Source organism: Rhipicephalus microplus, chromosome 9 (genome assembly GCF_043290135.1).
Source record: "Rhipicephalus microplus isolate Deutch F79 chromosome 9, USDA_Rmic, whole genome shotgun sequence".
Lineage (NCBI taxonomy): Eukaryota > Metazoa > Arthropoda > Arachnida > Ixodida > Ixodidae > Rhipicephalus > Rhipicephalus microplus.
In genome coordinates, this window is record NC_134708.1 from 75,651,264 (window position 1) to 75,669,010 (window position 17,747).

The 17,747-nt window shown below is 46.8% G+C and overlaps 2 protein-coding genes across 9 annotated transcripts in view; one reads left to right on the top strand and one right to left on the bottom strand.

Moving 5' to 3' along the window:
* HUWE1 (HECT, UBA and WWE domain containing E3 ubiquitin protein ligase 1) overlaps positions 1 to 17,747 on the top strand; it is a 207,744-nt gene that overhangs the window by 97,131 nt on the left and 92,866 nt on the right. For all 8 annotated transcript variants that reach the window (XM_075873864.1, XM_075873865.1, XM_075873870.1 and 5 more), the window contains 3 exons: positions 7,215 to 7,455; positions 9,367 to 9,529; positions 10,240 to 10,410. In XM_075873864.1, coding sequence (XP_075729979.1) covers positions 7,215 to 7,455; positions 9,367 to 9,529; positions 10,240 to 10,410 — 575 coding nt within the window. The remainder of the gene's footprint in view (positions 1 to 7,214; positions 7,456 to 9,366; positions 9,530 to 10,239; positions 10,411 to 17,747) is intronic.
* On the bottom strand, positions 13,979 to 16,136 carry LOC142772105 (uncharacterized; the record flags this gene model as incomplete). The annotated part of the gene is made up of 1 exon (XM_075874240.1): positions 13,979 to 16,136. A coding segment is annotated over one exon (2,025 nt), but the record flags the coding sequence as incomplete, so codon positions are not given.

The following is a 17,747-nucleotide window of genomic DNA, read 5'->3' on the forward strand; positions in this document are numbered from 1 at the left end:
CGGTGAGCACGTTCACCGTAAACGAATTGATGTTGTGCTGTTTGCCGAGACGCGGCGAACTCCACTCTGGTGACCCGTCGCGCAGTTCATGTCGGACGAGGGGAACCCGCGGCATCGGCGTGTTTAGCGATAAGACTGCGCTTCCGTTCCATCGTTGCAAAGATTGCTATCTCTCGTAGCTTCACTTCTGCTTTTTTACTTGCCATCGTGTAACTGTTGAAGCTCCAAAACACTGCCGCTTTCAGCGACGTTGTCGACAACCGACGGGCTCGTACGTGAGTGAGGCCTACACCGGTGACTCGGCGACCGCCGTTGATTGCCGCAAGTTTGCTGTCCTCTCTGTCCCGAGTAATAGTGGGGCTCTTTCTGAAGTTCACAGTGAACGAACGATCGCTACACCTGCTTCACAAATTATTGCAGCGAGTAACTTCTTTACTGCGGCAGGCGGTCGACAGCCCCATGACAAAATGGTACATGTCCGTGCGCGTCACGATGAAAAAGCAGACGCTGGAAACGCCACTTGGCCAATCGGGTGCCTAGGTTTTGTCACGTGCCCCAAGCAGCCAATAGAATTGCGCGGCGGTGCTTCTTGATGACGCGTTTTTGCTGAAAAACCAATGAGCAAGGCGAGCCACTGGTGGCGGGAAATTAAAGATCAAGGACAACCCTTCCAAACGAGACCAAGATGTCCACGATAGCTCGTGTGTACCGGCAACGGTTCGGCATAGAAAAACCGACTTTAGCGCCTATTTGTGCTCCGATTCATCTCACAGGGATGTTATAAATTGATTTTGTGCCAGAAATAATGACGTGAGAAGCTAGAAACTTCTCAGATAAGTGCAAAAACTGTTGCAGATACTGAAAATGTCAACTTCAAAAAGTAGTTTTGAAGCCCTTAAGCTCGTAGCTTTCCTGAAAATACATTACTCTATCATTACAAACAGCTAAGCAAATTATTGTATTAGAAGTGGTTTGTGTCGTACTAGCCTAGCACACTTAATATGTGCTGTTTGCGATACATCCGTGAAAGTGTCTTTTACAATCTCATCAGTGGTTTCCATGATGAAGGGTTTGATTTGCGGAGCCCTTCGTTATAAAGGTTGTATAGTAAGGTGTGGGAATATTCAAAAGTTTCGAATATTCGGCAAACATTGCATTTGTAATATTCATATTCAATTTGATAACCGCATATTTGAAAATTTCGAATATTCGATGTTCGATGTCTAGTCTTTAATTTTGCCCCTGTAACCAGAAGGGTTTGGGAAAATCACAGTTGAAGCAAATGGCATGGTTTGGGTGGTGTTCTTTCGCACTGTCCAGCATCCTGCCAACATTCTCAACGAAGTCTGGTGAAATAACCCTTATGAATGTTAACCCATTGGCTTCAGTTATCGGCGGTTTTCCGGCAACGGAAGCCAATGGGTTAACATTTATTTGTTCGTAGGCTTGTGTGATTATTTGAATGCTTCAAGTATTCAAAAGAATATTCAAAGTACAGTGAAAGCTCGTTAATTCGCACCTCATTAATTCGAACTTTCGGGTTAACTCGAACTGATGGTCATGGTCCGGCCACAATGTATAGGCGTCTATGAGTTAACCAACTCGTTAGTTCATGCGCGCATCGGCTCCTCTATTGATAATTCGAACTGCGCGCCGCTGCGTGGTAGTATTTTTATGCTTCCGCCGCAAGCTTTTACGGCTCTACGATAGATGGCGCAAGGGCTGAGCGCAAATCAATCCAATCCAATCTAGTGCCTGGATACGTGGCCACGTGGCGTCATTGCACGACTGCGACAGGCTACGCGTGGGTGTTCTGTGGGCGACTGCGCGCGCTCTTCGCATCGTGTGGTGGTCGTGTTGGACGCCTCCCCGTGTGCTTTGTGTGCCACACATTCAGTCGCTAGGCCTCGTGTGCGTCAACGCTACGAAGTTGTTCAGTGCCGTGGGTTTTGTGACGGTGTTGCCTTCGACTGCTGGACCTAGCATACCGCACTTAGTGTACATGACTTCTCGCGGAAGAGGACAGAGCGCCAAAACGCTCAAGGAAAAGGTAGAAATCCTTTGTGAAGTGGACTGTGGGAAAACAAGCAAGCTTGAAATCGCAAGGAAGCATGGAATCCCAAAAAGCACTCTTTCAACATATATCAAGAATAAGAGAGCGATTGAGGAGGCCTACGCAACTGATGCGTTCACCGGCAGTCGCAAGAGGCTTCGCTCAGCGAAGCACCCCGAATTGGAGCGCGCAGTGCTCACGTGGATCAAGGAAACGAGGAGCCAAAACATCCCACTGAGCGGCCCTATCGTTATGGCGAAAGCAGCAAACTTCGCGCTTCGCCTCAACATAGATGATTTTAAAGCTTCGGAGGGCTGGCTTCATCGTTTCCGAGAGAGACACGAGATTGTGTTCCGCACTGTGTCTGGTGAAGGCAAAGAAGTCAACAGCGAGACATGCGCAAAGTGGCAAAGCGGTGCTTTGCAAGAACTGCTTCAAGAGTACTCGCCCCGCGATATATTTAATGCCGATGAAACGGCATTATTTTATAAGCTGCTGCCAAGTAAAACGTTGACGTACAAAGGCGACACCTGTGCTGGCGGGAAGAGAAGCAAAGAGCGCGTTACTGTCTTGGTCGCAGCAAACATGGATGGTACAGAAAAACTACCGCTGCTGATCATAGGGAAGGCCCTGAAGCCTCGTTGCTTCAAGAACATCCGCACACTACCGGCAGAGTATACAGCCAACAGCAAGGCATGGATGACGCGGGAAATATTCAAACAGTGGCTGATAAAGCTTGACCGCAAGTTTGAATTAGCTCACAGAAGCGTGCTCTTGGTAGTCGATAACTGCTCAGCGCACGTGGTTGATGTGGACTTGAAGGCGATCAAGCTCTCGTTTCTGCCGCCGAACACAACGGCAGCCTTGCAACCAATGGACCAAGGGGTCATTAAGAACTTGAAATGCTTTTACAGGCGCCACATGTTGGAGCGTTTGGTGTTGTGCGCCGCCGGTACAAAAGGCTACGACGTGACGCTGCTCTCGGCCATGCATATGTTGGTGCGGGCCTGGGATCAGGTCACGGCAACAACTGTTGCCAATTGCTTCCGCCACAGTGGCTTTCGTGTGGCCATTGAGGGCACAGCGGGCGAGCTCGATGAGCGTGAGGCCGACGTCATTCCTGCCGGACTGCGGGATGCGCTGGGGGACGTGAACTTCGGCGACTACGTCGATGCAGATCGCAGTGCAGTGGTCTGTGGCACTATCACCGACGACGATATCATCGCCCAGGTGACTGGCGAGGAAGCACTCGTCGTCGACGTGGGTGAGGACGAGGAGGATGAGGCGCCGACGCGTCCGACAGCTTCGGAGGTAATGGAGGCTATGCGTGTCGCGCGCCTCTTCTTCAGCTTCGAGGAAGATGAAGAGGATGCCTTCCGCCACGTTCGCGCATTGGAAAACAAAGCGATGGCAATCACTTTCAAAGAAAGGAAGCAGAAAGTTATCACAGATTACTTTCGCAAATAAATATTTTGTCTCATCTTCAAACAAACCGATCTCAATTCTTGCTGTTTTTTCAGTGAATTTCGTTAGTTCGAATTCGGTTTAATTCGAACTCATTGGGCATCCCCGCGAAGTTCGAATTAACGAGCTTTTACTGTATTTGCAAGGAACGAATAAATGCATATTAATCCAAATGTACTGCTTGTAAAGATGGCTTCACTGCAGTGTAGGTGTGTCTAACCGTGAAAACACCTGTCCAGGAGAAATGTGCTCTGCCGGGAAGCCTTTTTTCAAGTTTAAAGGGGCCCAGCAACTTTTCGAGCATTGTCAAAAAACGCGGCCGATCAGTAGTCGAAGCTACCGAGAACACGCAAGTCAAATGTTATAGCGCAACACGCGACGAGCGATTCACAATAAGCCTTTAAAGTCAGCAAAAATTGCTCTTCTCTCAACAAATGACTCCGCAAGCTCAGAAAGCACGTGTGACGTATTTTCTTTTCCCATGCCATCCCTCCATGCTTAGCTTCCAGTGCTTTCGTCGGGATAAGAAGGGAGAATGCACTAGCAGTGCGTGACAAATCTTTGCAACTCCCCGCGTACTGGAGGGATTCTAAATATATTTGCGGCGGTGAATTCATGAAGCAGTGAATGCATTCCATGGCTACTTAAAGTGTTGCACGGCCCATTTAAGTGAAAATATTACTCAAATTAATTCATTTTATTAAGCTTAAAAGTTTGTAGTGACTGGTTATATGCTCTAAGTATAATAAATTTTAAAATGTTATGCATTTTAAAGGTAATGACTCGCATTCTGCTGAAAGTAAAATCCTGCTACTACTCAAAGTTCTTCCGACTTCTTTTGAATAAAAAAAGGGGGAGGGGAATTTTCATAGAGGCTTTATTTCATTTTTTAAAAAATAGTGTTAATGTTAGTCATATATACTATTCAAATTTGATATGAAATTATTCAACCAAAATCACTATTCGCTTCGAGCCTAAAATTCACTATTTGCACAAGCCTATTCGTTTGCATATGTCACTGTGAAAAACTTAGGATTTTGCGCATTTGCCTTAAGAGCCTCAGTAGATCATTCAGTAATTACTATGACTTCGGTGCAAGTTTGGTGATGCATGCGTAGAAGTTAATGGAAGCGTGATGACGGCTACCAACGAATGTGGCGGCAAGTCATCAGGACAAATCTACCAATGATAAATATCTCAATTTAAAACATGTACTGCCTGCGCAGCAGTACGTGTGGCTTAGTGGTTTAGCGCTGTTATGGTTCACATAAGCATACTTACCACGCCCTCTGCTGCTGCGCCCTTGTGCGCGGGTCCGCTAGTGCGTATCGCTCGTGGAAAGGAAGGCAACTCGCTGCCGCCGCATTGGCTCGACAAAATAGTCTTCACACCTTTGCTCCGTCCAGTGCTGAGCGAGTGAGAAGAAAAAAAAAATCTCTACTCATGGGGAAATGCACGCGTATACGTTACAGAGCGCAGCACTGATGGAGTGAGCTTAGTAGGCGATGCATTGTGTGCAACTAGCTAGGGGCGCGCTCAGCTTGACATACGATGGTAACGTGTTTCATGTATAGCCACGCCAGTTTTTGCCAATGGATTACCGTAAAAACGCACGCACACATGTCAAAGCTTGACGAGTCGTCTGTCAGCTGTGCCACTACTTTAGCATGTATACCCTCTTAGTTCCAGAATGATTTCATGATAGCGGTTACTGTCATGCGAATGAACTGAAGTGTTTTTCCGTGCAAAGGCAAACATGGAAAAGCCCATGCACTTTCGGTAATGTTACAACGCTGTCATCACATATAGCTTTCCGTTGCTAACGGTGACGTATGTAAGGTGACAGAAGGATTATTACGTAGTTTCGTTGTATCCCCCAAAGCACCTTTGAAAGTTTGTTGTACAAGCATCGCGCTCGCACTGCAATGTCTTCTGCAATCACCCTCTGTTACACCGTTCGTACAATCTTGCTCTTTTGCCAATGTCAGTTTACTGCTGTCTGTAGCCAGTGCGCCGAAAGGGGTCGCGATGCAGCAAAATAGTTCGCTTGCCGCCGAGAGTTGTGGCTCCGTCAATAAAAAGGCGTATTTGGGGCGTCTTTTTTATCACACATTAGTAATCATCCATCTCGCGCGCTTACCTCGCGTTATTGCTGTGCGCATGGTAAACCCCAATCACAACCGTGCAGCTATCAGCGTAGCGCAGCATTCTTGATTGGAAAAGGGCGAGCGTGGCCCTTGAGAAGGGCAACTGAAGCAAGTGAGATAACGAGTATTGCTGTGTAGTTGAAAAACGCACTAAGTACTCCTATTTTCTTTAGTGACTTGATCCGATATGAGAATAGGGGACAAAATTAAAAAGAAACCATAAAATCGGTGTCTTTCGAGCCAAAACTGGATGAATTGTAGTCACTTAGACTGCTTTAATAATCTCTTAGATTTAGGTACACGGGTGTTAAATGTTACAAAATCAAACCAATGGCCTCATGCTCAGGCATCAAGGCAGGTACAAAAGCTTTTTTCTTTTTTTTTTTTTTTTTGGAATGAAGTGCTACCACATAAAAAAAGATACAGAAGGGTTGTTCATCGTGTGAATTGAACCCAACATCACAGTCACAAGCTCAACCATTAGTCTTGTGGTTTTTGGCTGGTACAGATGGTGACATTTTTTTTTATTTTCGTGTGCAGTAACTGACTATAACAACAACTGTGCTGTTTCCAACCTAAATATATGATTTAGTAAAAAAATTACTGCTGGAAAAAAATTGCATCTCTTCATTATTCGATATTCGATTCGTAATCGAAGCTCTGTATTCATATTCGATTCATAATGGAACATTTTGATATTCAGATGTAGCACTTGCTCTACATTTAAAGTTCTGCACTGAAACTGGCAAAATAGACCTCCTGCTTGAGAATGTTCTTGCACGAATTTATTCATGGTGGAATAGTGCCTGTACAAGGCAGCTCCTAAGAGTTGCATGAAAGGAAAATAGCAGTCATATTTTGCACCCATGTTAAGATGCTTCTGACCGACGGCCATATTTCTGTGGGAGGTGAAATCTAAACAATATGATTGTGCTCTGATTCAAGTAGAAGTTAGATAACTTGAGGTGTTCAGAATTAATTCGGGGTCTCCCACTGTACCAAGCGCCTCATCTTCATTAGATTGTTTTACGTGTAAAACATTAAAATTTAATTATAATCTAAGGTTTAGTAAGCTCACGTACTACACATCACTCGTGGGAAGCAGACGTTTGCAGCACCATTTTTTTCTTGAACGTTACGGTGTATTGACACTTGTATCTCTAGCACTGGTTGGATGACCATTTGCGACTGGTGGCTAGAAAGTGGCTCAAAAAGGCCGACATTCATCCCTGTGATTGTCCGTCACCAGACATGTCTGCTCAAATCGCCATTGCCCTGTAAAATAAGCAGACGTGCTGTTCCTGGGCACTTGGTTTGGTCGAAAGCTTTGCGGCAAGAAAATGAGTATCGAGCAACTAAAACTAAGCCAAAGCACTTGCTTGCGACCAACTTGGTCTCACAATCATTTGTGACCACCCATACGATCAGTGCTAGTTGCTGGTGTGAACGCAACCATGTTTTTATGTTCTCTGAAAAAAAAAAAAAATACTAGCACTATCCTCGCTTGGCTGGGCTTTAATCGAGTTTCTTTCGCAAATGTTCGTGTGCAGGGCATGTGTCGGACTGCTTAGCATCCCTGTGGAGCCCGACACACTGCATGGTGTGCTGCGGTTGTCTCTGCGGCTGACGCGGTGCCACGAGGCTGCGCAGGCATTTGCTGCCCTGGGAGGACCTCGCCTGCTTCTGGGACTCACCCAGGCGTCAGCATTTTCGGGGTTCGCTTCTCTCGCCTCTCTGCTGGTCCGGCACGTGGTCGAGGAACCGCCCACCCTGGCGCACGCCATGGACAAGGTAAATGGCTGCTCTCGCAGGTTTGATTCATTGGCTGTCATGCTTTTTAACACACACTAATGTCACAGTGCCATTGTCTATTACGAGACATCTTTTTCAGGCTTCTGTTACTTAAGTACCATGCGCTGATGCTGTTAGTCAATGTTCTTAGCATCGTCAGATCTCCTTTAGAAGAGGAGCTTGGTGAAGCATGACAAAAATGTGGCTATTAGGGCCGGTTGAAACTACATAATTGACAGGACAAGCTTCCCCCCCCCCTCACCCATTCTGCACACTAAGGTTTCCCTTGTCAAGTGTGGAATACTGTATTTAATCAATCCTAGACTGACCCCGATTGTAAGCAGACACCCCCAAAAGTCCGAAGCCAGGGGAAAAACAAAACAAAAAACACTTTACCTCAAATGTAGGCCGACAAAACAGCAAAGGCAGCGTTCACAAACAGAAAACATTCATTGGATGAAACAAACAAGTTAGTTTATGATGCAAATAACTTGAGAAATATAGAGCCGCAAGTCTTGTTGCGCGTGTTTTTCTTTTGTCGTTTTTATCGCGCTGCTTTTAGTTGGATTATAAAAATGCCACGTTTGTGGATGCCGCACTCATTTAGACTTGTCATCACCGCTTTCGTCGGTGACTTCTTTGTCGCTGTCTTGAAACAGTGCGCAATCCTCAGTGCCATCAAGCGCCTTGTATATGCTGAGGGCACAGTCAAAGTTCCCGGTTTGTCCCACGGTGCGGCCCCTCGGCAACTTTCTACTTCAAAGTCCCGCCCGTCTTGAGCCTTGGACGACGGCTCTGCGGCTAGGACGTTTCTTTCATAAGTAGCACTATGATGACACCGGCTGTTTGGTGCCATTGAGCTATGCCGCGAATCTAAATCCTTGAATTTAGGCTGATCCTGGAGTTTCATGCAAGGTTATTTGAAAAAAAAAAAAAAAAAAAACTATTGGCCTTGATTCGAATAAATGCAGTAGACTCTCAATAATTCAAACTCTGATAATTCGTACTCTGTTATTTCGAACAAAATTTAATTTTTTTATTGGCCCTCAATTCTTTGAATGTATTTAAAACCTCTTAATTCAACCTTCATCATTCGGTTAATTAATACTTTTTGCAGGTCCATACCGCAAAATATCTGCTGCTTTCCCCCTACTGTTTAAAAAATTTGTGTGCTTATATAATCCTAACTGTCTAAAAATGAAACATAAGCACTTGAGGCCTTCAAGGAAAAAGGTTTTACAAGTAAACAAATGTTTGAAACGAAGCACACGCTTTGTAAGCCGTGATGCTTCTCAACTGGTATAGAGAGCTTTGTTCTGAAGGCACGTATAGCAAAGAAGCAGTTGGCAATTTGCGACTTCTGTAAAAGGTGTGATCAGCAGTGAATGGCCAATAAAGTTGTGGACCTTACATTTCTGCTTTCTGTTCATTACGTGCAGTTAGGGTTTAAAAACTGTTCAAAAACCTGTATATGCTATAAAATCAATGCCTAATTTTAGTGCGTGGTGTCACCTCACCCCTCAGTCATATATCTAAAAACTTCTGATAATTTAAACAAAATTCAGAGGTCCCTTCAAGTTTGAATTAACGAGAGTCGACTGTACGGTAAAATGCTTGATGGCAAACTTAGGTGGTACGATAGTGGGGTCGGTAAGCATTCGATGGTTGTGCAAATCTCACACACACTGTTGCAACGCTGCTTCCCAGATTTAGTACTGGTAGCCAACACGTGTAGGATTCTAATACGTAAAAAAGTGCGGAAGTCTGAAATTTAAGTGTGCCGATAATTTTGAAAGGGGTGGCCAACTTGTGCATCTGTCGGGGAAAGGAGGCATTTTGCTTTTGTGCCTTTCGGCAGAAACTGGACTCCAACAATCGGACTAAATGCTGTGCATGGCTGTTCTCTTGCAGGTTGCTCGCACCATGGCAACAGCTGGGGGCAGTCCCGTGAGCTCCAAGGAACTCCACTATGTGCTGCGGGTGTTGGGTCCGGCTGCGTGCCGTGATCCAAAACTTTTCCAGGAAGTGGCCACTAATGTCCTCCGCATCTCTCTCCTGCCAATGTCCAAAAGGCGTAAGCATCTTGATCTTCCTCCATCTCTTGCCCAAGTTTTTTTTTTTATGCCACTCCATTTTTGTAACATGGGCCGGCCTTGTGTGGAGTCTGTTGGGGCTGCAGCAACTTCAAATGCAGATTCATACTGAAATAATGATTTAGCGTGTTTCGCAATGAATCAAGGTTCTGGGTCTCAACTAACAGAAAAGATGATGCTGAGATCAAGCTCCAAACTGCCGCAGTTTGTAGCTCTCATGTGATCTAAGTTATGATGTCGTGATTCTACTTAAAATTCGGAAATGGGACCGAAATCGGGTGCAGAATTAGCTGTAGCAGAAGGGGCTTGTGTGTTCCTTCTTACAGTTTTTCAGTGCTAGACCTTCTTTTCACTTTAAAAATGAAAGCAGTAAAGGCTTGTTAAATTGAGAAATTTTAATATGGATTTGCATAAACTTACTTGAAATAGTGCAAATAGTGACTACAGTTTACCCGAAGTGGCTGCTTGAAAAAGTTATATCATTGTCAACTCGACACAGTGAGTGCACAATGTTGTAAGCATTGCACAAGCTGCTGAAATATGAAGAGCAGTCTCAACAAAGTCCCTTATGACACTATCGAACTTTTGCCACATTAAAAAAGGTGGACAGTTGTTTGTAGGCAGTCTTATTAGGGGAAAAAGTTTAGTCGGGCTGTGTCTCAGGCAGGCAATGTTCCTTGCTGTTTTGCAGCCGAAGAGGAAGAAAGCCGGTACACCAGCAGCAACGCCGTGCAGATCCTCAAGTGCGTCGCAGCCAAAGGGCCGACGGCCTCAGCTCCCGTGGGCGATCTGGTCGCCCAGGTGATGAGTGACCTGCTCAACGTCCTGCCCTCCCCACTGCCTACTCCGCAGCCTCAGGAAGGTGTGTAGTCAAGGCTTGCCGTTTCATTGCTGACTGAGCTGTCATTAAGTTGAATGAACCAAGTGAGGAGTTGGGGGACTTGCAAAAGTTAGTGACAGCAATTAATGTGGGTAGCAAACAAAACGAAAAAAAAAACTCACGCACGTGTCAAGGACTCGGCTGAACCGAGCTTGTCTGAGACTTTTTTTCTTTCTTGTCACTATTGACGATGGACCAACACATTCCAAGAACATTTTTATCCCCTTTGTCACGTGTCCAGTCTTCCCACCTCTCTCCTAGTGTATAACCACAAACACTCGCACGCACTGCCCACACTCTGCACTTGCGTTACCTCGTTCTCCTTATGACAACTACAGACAGCCACACATCATCCTTCGAGACCTGTACCTAACACACGTACATTCTTTACTCTTTCTCTCATCCCGCTCCCATAATGGTCCACTTAGACCTGCACTCTTACCCTTCTCTCTCAACTTAATAGTGCTTGCAGAATATAGTAGTGCTTTCAGCATTCTTTGCATGACACTTCTGTCACTACAGTAGGGTAGGCTCAATCATTCGAACCTGTACTCGGCTGCTGACCCGCAGGTCGCGGGTTCAAATCCCGGCTGCGGCGGCTGCATTTCCGATGGAGGCGGAAATGGTGTAGGCCCGTGTGCTCGGATTTGAGTGCACGTTAAAGAACCCCACGTGGTCGAAATTTCCGGAGCCCTCCACTACGGCGTCTCTCATAATCATATAGTGGTTTTTGGACGTTAAAACCCACATATCATCATCAATCATTCAAACCATGATAGTTTGAACTTTCAGTTCAGTCAAGCAAATCTTTATATTTTCTGTTTGCCCACTCTGTTCTCAATCTGCAATAGAATGCGATTAAATGTTACCCAAAGGAAAAGAAACAATGTTCAAATTCCACGAAGTGTTCATCATTTAGTGTGACATCAACAGGGGTGCAGAATACACAAGTGCAAAACCAGTGACTTCTCGTTCGAGTGCTTTTAGACAGCAATATCAAGCATAGTTACATTCGTGCATATGTGGCCAGAACAGTTCAGTGTTCAGTCGTTGGAAGGGAAAAGCTTTTCCTCATCACATTTGGAAAGTCCAAGTCACAGAAGTGGCTCTGTTTCGAGCGTGTCTCCGTGTGGCTGTAAACCAATCATATTAGATGCAGTGAACAATGAACAAAAATATATATACATGTTGCTAGAGTCGCATTAATGAGAACTTCTGATAATTTGAACAAAATTTTGACGTCTTCTAGAGTTTTCTACCGTAGTCCTGTTTGACATCTTGAAACTTGAATGTTTACCGTAATTACTTGCATAAAAGGCTCACTTTTTTTTTGTAGAAAGTCCGGCTCTTATTTCAGGATGTGCGTATTACTCTGGGTAAAATTTCCGAAAATTTTATTTCCGACTACAACATAGACTGTCGATAACGTACGTCGATAACGTAGACTTATAGCAAAAGCATTAGAAGAACTACGAAATTTCATCAAGTTATGTTCACTGGTTTTCAAGTTACAGCAGAATATCAGGGTAGTGCACATGGTTCTCTTATTCCAGGCCTGGAGAACTTTCAAAAGGTGATGGAACTGTGAAATTAACTATGATGATTCCCAGATTGATACTCCAGGGGGTAACAGAGCCCTTTTTTTTAATTTCCTTGCTGAAAAGTTTTAGCAGACCATCAAACTTTGTGTTCGTGACTAGGATATTATCAATCAAATTTTGATTAAATATAATAAATAACACACACAATATATTGAAAAAATGGGCTTGTCACCCCCTCAGACATTTATTCATGTACATACCGTATATACTCGTGTAAGGGCCGCACTTTTTTTTCGAAAATTTTGCTAGGTGCGGCCCTTACACGAATCAGGCCGATTTAGTACAGGCAGTACAGGCCAAAGGTCTGTACTGTTTATGCAACAGTAGCAGAGTGCAAGAGTCACAAATGACATGCCAGAAATGTTTTTATTCGGATTCCATTTCGCTGTCCTCGTTCTCGGAGGAGCTCGCCTCGGCGTCCGCGTCTTCCCAGAGACGGTCATCTTCGGTGCCGTTCATGGAGTTCGAAATTCCCGTTACCTTGAAGCTTTTAGCAACTACTTCTACTGACATGGCACGCCACGCATTCAAAATCCATTCACACACCTGTTGGAGCGACGCCCGCTTCAGCCGTCCTGTAGGGGTCTTCTCGTGGACGCCTCCAGCCATCCATTCAGAGTAACATCGGCGAAATTCCACTTTGAATGGTCTGTTGACGCATACGTCGAGCGGCTGCAGCACACTCGTCAGGCCACCGGGAATGACGGCCAAGTCCGTACGAGTTGCGGCAACTCGGTTCTTGACGCGGTCGGTCAAGTGGCCCCTAAAGCTGTCCAAAACAAGGAGGGCTTTCCGTTGTAACAGCCCTCCAGGTCTGTTTGCCCAGACGGTCTTAATCCAGTCAACGACCAGTTCCTCGGACATCCAGCCCTTCTCTTGCGCACGTACGACGATTCCCCGAGGGAACTTCTCTTTTGGGAGAGTCTTCCTTTTAAATACGACGTACGGCGGAAGCCTCCTGCCGTCTGCCGTGATGCACAACATCACAGTGCACCTTTGGCGTTCTGCACCAGTCGTGCGCACAGACACACTTTTCGCACCTTTTAAATCCACTGTGGTGCTTTCCGGTGCATCGAACCACACAGGTGTCTGGTCCGCATTCCCAATTTGGGACAGGTCGTATTCATGCTCCCTCCTGAGAGCATTCACGAAGCGATGAAACTTAATGACGTGGTCTTCGTACTCGCGCGGCAGTTTTTGGCAAATCGTCGTTCGGCGCCGAATAGAAAGCTGGTTACGGTTCATAAACCGCGTAGCCCAGCCCCGACTTGCCTTGAATTGTGCCGGGGGTATTTCCATGTGGCGAGCGATGCTGAGGGCTTTGACGCGTATCATGTCAGTCGATACGGCGTAGCCGTCCCTTCGTGTGTCGACGACGTAGTTGACGAGCTCGCTTTCGAGTTGCGGGTACTTGCACTTTTTCCCGCGAAACGCCTTTCGGCTCCTGTTAGTAGCGGCGAGGGCATCTTTCTGATTCATCCAGTAACGCACGCGCTTCTCATCGACGTCGTACTTTCGTCCAGCTTCCCGCTTCCCGTGCTCCTCGGCATAGTCAATCACTTGCAGCTTAAATGCTGCAGTGAATGATCTCAGATGCCGGCCCATCGTCCGTCACGTGCGCTGGCTTCTGCAGGGTTCACTACAACCAACAAAGTGACACCGACGACACCGATCTGAAGTCGCGCTGCCAACGTATCGACACGATGCTAGGAACGATGCCAACAAAGAGGCCGCACAAGGCAAATATGGCGGCGCGCTGTCAACAGCGTGGTCGGCGCGTCGGCGGAAGTAGAATAAAAGCGGAAAAGCGTGCAGCGCCATCTGGCTGTAAATGAACTAACTACACTTTTCTGGCGGGACATTTTGAACTTTTGTTTTTTTTTTTTTTTCGAAATATCCGCTTTCAAAGTTGGGGTGCGGCCCTTACACGAGGGCGGCCCTTACACGAGTATATACGGTAATAAAAAAAGACTTATGGAAATCCAATGAGTGGTTCCAGAAATATGGCTGGAATAAGCAGCCTCACTAGCCAAAAAAGTCATTTTGAGAAAACGTTTGAAAGTTTTGAGCACATAGGAAGTTCTAAAATGAACCTGCAGCGTAACTGGAGGTGTCCTTTGGCACTCTCTTTCTTTGCCGCCTTACCATCTTCTCTAGGGATCGCTTCTTAGCCTTTTTCAAGCGCAGAGAATCTTTCTCGGCTGCCCGTGGAATGGCCAGGTGGCCAGGTGTTAGCCCCACTGATGAAGCTAGCTCTTGGGTAGCCCTGTAGCAGCCAGCATTGTATCTTAGCACTGCATCATGCAGTGCTGTCTCCACAGCAATCAGTGACGCATGCTGCTCTTTGGGCATGAGGGACCACAGCACAGAGTGAAAGGACTCTGATGCATTCTGCGTCTTTGCTCCCAGGCAGCGTTGCTGAAGAGAAGCCTGTGAGAGCCTCTCATAAATGGGTAGAAGTGCATCTGCAACATAGCGTGGCAGCTCGTACGAATGCTTCGGAGGTGGAACACCGGTAATCTTGCTGGCATTGTGACGACACCAGGAGTCTGCACCCTCTGGGCACAAGTCGTGGTGCGGCTCCTCATCCGTCGACGTCACATGATGGTACGATGCCATCACTGCCCGCTGCATCGCAGCCACATCATCGGAATTGTTCCGTAGGGCCCAGCCATAATAATCTGTCAACTTGTCGATGAGGGCCTTTGTCAGCCTGCCCTTCCCTCCCAAAGCCTTGTCACTTTTCTGCACAAGGTTGCGAAGTGCAGTCCCCATCCTCTTCTGAACGTAATTCAGGCATTCCTCTTTTGAAATGGGGACCAATCCATAGACATTTTCTTGTGTAAGGGCAGAGAAGGTGGCACTATCTCCATCAGACACGAGCGTTGTGTAACGGAGGTTGTGCTTCGACAGTGAGCGTGAAAAGAGGATGATAGCTGCCTCAACCTCCATTCTCCCTGATTTAGAGTCGGTGTTTTTCTGGCACACATGATTCTCCAGCCAGCATGCATAGTCTGAGTCTCCAGGCTTTGGCCCTACTTGGCAACCAAGGCACTGATTAGACAGAACAACGGCGTCCAAGATAAGGCCCGTATGGTATTCGATAATTGCCCCGACTCCAATATGGGATGTGTGCCCACGCTTGTGCCATGTTCCATCATAACAAACTGTTATATCCCTGGTGAAATATTGATCCATTTCTTTGTAAGTGGCTTTTACAGCAGAAGCAGATTCTGCATAGAAATTTTCTATGCATTGTGTCTGCGGTTCCCTGAATTTCTTCAGGTGCTTCTGAAAGGTCTTGTGATGGAGGCCACGATGGGACACGTTCATCGCTGCCCAAAAGTCGTTGAGAGCTGTTTGTCCCTTGCCTATTTGTTTTGTTGCCATAATGGCTCTTACATTCACATCAAAGGCCTTTGTGTCATCCTGACGAGATGAACTCCATGAGCTTGAAACTACTCCGCAATGCAAGCATACTAGCTCAAGCTTTGCAGCAAGTCCAAGTTGGGTGCCTCCTCGTACCTTCATCCCAATCGCGGTGCACCGGTGGCACGGGGTCTGAGATAGCAGGTCGTCTAGGGCATCCATTTGCACAAGGAAAAATTTTTCGCCTTCACTTGTAGCGGTGGCAGCTTCATGATCGCGCTCCATTGCCTGAAATTTCCGCTCCGTCGCTGGCATAGCGCCAAGTTCTCTTTGCACAGCAGCGCGTTGTTGATCCGCCGCCTCTTTTTCCTCGCACGTCAGGAAACTTGTTCGCAAATGCAGAGTTGACGACGCGATCGCACTCGAGGCCGATGAAAGAGAAGATGCGGAAGCCACTGTCGATGAGTACGAGACACCAGGCGCACTTGTAACGACAAATTCTTGCACCGGCGGAGCAGGAGTCCCGTTGCTAGGCACGTCGATGCGACCACTCTCTTGCGTAGATGAAGCAGAAGCTGCCCCACAGGTACCGTCGGCGCACGCGGAGAGTATGTTGAAACGTGGAGAGTATGCGAACGGCTGCAACGATACACGGAAGCAAGCGGAACACAAAGACGCTGAACGGAGGAGCAGCAGACGAGCGGCCGCATCGGCCGCATTATGCGCAAGAGCGCTACGTCATCGCGCGCAGCAGCCAATGGCAGTCGCGGGCTCCCCCCGCGTCCTTGGGGAGCGCGCCCTTCGCCCAATCCCAGCTGCGCGCCTCAGCCGCGGGAAACTTGAAAGCTCTCGCGAGCCCTCCAATCATGAGCGGCTTGCTGCTCTCCTGCGCTGCCGCCGGCGACGCAGGTGGCGGGGAAAGAGCAAGAATTCACAAACAAAACAACACCAAAATGGCGGCGCTCCGTCGAGCGGTCGAGAAACTGCGATCACGCCAAGTTGGGGTATTTTGAGCGCTCGCGCGCCGCTCCAAGGCCGCTGCGGCATGTTCTAAACTTTATTTCAAATGGTTTCGCGACGAACTAGACGTTGATATTTACAGAAAAGGTAGTTTATGACACATACTGCCCGAATATGTGGTTTGCCAAAAATCGACTTTTTCGCGATTTTTCCGTTTTCAAAGGCCGCGTCCCCCCTTAAAGAACTACGAAAAAAGCGCCTTAGCAGAAATTGGCCGATTATGTTTCAGGCCACCTAGATAATGCACATTATCACAACCGAAATGCAGAGCACTGAACGGTACCGTTCGTTCAATTTCATGGGCTCACACCCCATATCCAAGACATTGCAAAGAAATAGCTAACCACCATATGAGTTTTACAAATGCCACCCAAGCCTCTTCTCCTTCAAGTAGAGCCGCCGAAAAGATCTACATTGAATCCGCTCGAAACCACAATTTTGATTGTCCCCGACTCTCACAAAAAAGCACTAACAATGATTAGGCATAGCCTCCAATTTGGCGTGTTATCGCGGGAAGTTTATTCTAGACAACATGAAAATTGTGTGTCAAATAGATTGCTCTCAAGCACTGATCCAAGAGCAGTGCACGTGATAGAATGTTTAGGTTTGCAGCCAGGAAATCAATAGTAAACGTCCACCGAGCTTGTGCAAGTCCACGTATATAGCCAAAAGTTCGCGTCGAAAATTCAAAAGGCTTTTAAATTTGCGGAAAGATAGCAAATGCGATAAGGATGATGCTTTTCCCGACAGCAAACTCAATGCGCACTTGACTAGGAGGTGACCTCGCATTTCATGCTGAGTGCGCTGCTCGGCTAGCAGCAGGAGCCACGGCGGTGCCGGTGCAAAGGTTACTTCTAAACTCAAGCAACCGTTCTTCTTTGTCACTCGGCGAGCCCGCAGAGCGGGTGCAGAGCTCCCTCTTTGCACTCTTTTTTCCTTTTCATCGCTTCAAATGTAAGAGGGTATCAGATTTCAATGGTGCGAATACGGTACATCACTATTTATCGCGGCCAAGTTTGGGGTGCGCCTAATATGAGGGTTTATACAGTCGCACCCGTTTATAACAAACTCGAAAGTGCCGCGATAAATGGTCGCTATATCAGTAGTTCGTTGTATATGGAGTCGCCCATAAAAACGGCCACATAGCGGCCAAAATATTTTTTTGTTGCGTGCATTTTTTTTATTGAAAAGTGCGAACAACCCCTCCACTGACAAGTTAAACCTTCTCGCGTGTTAAACGATGCTCGTTCGCAATGAACGCACGTTCTACTGAATTGCAATCCACTGACGTCGAACCAGTCATGCCTGGCTAGTTCGGTGCACTATGTC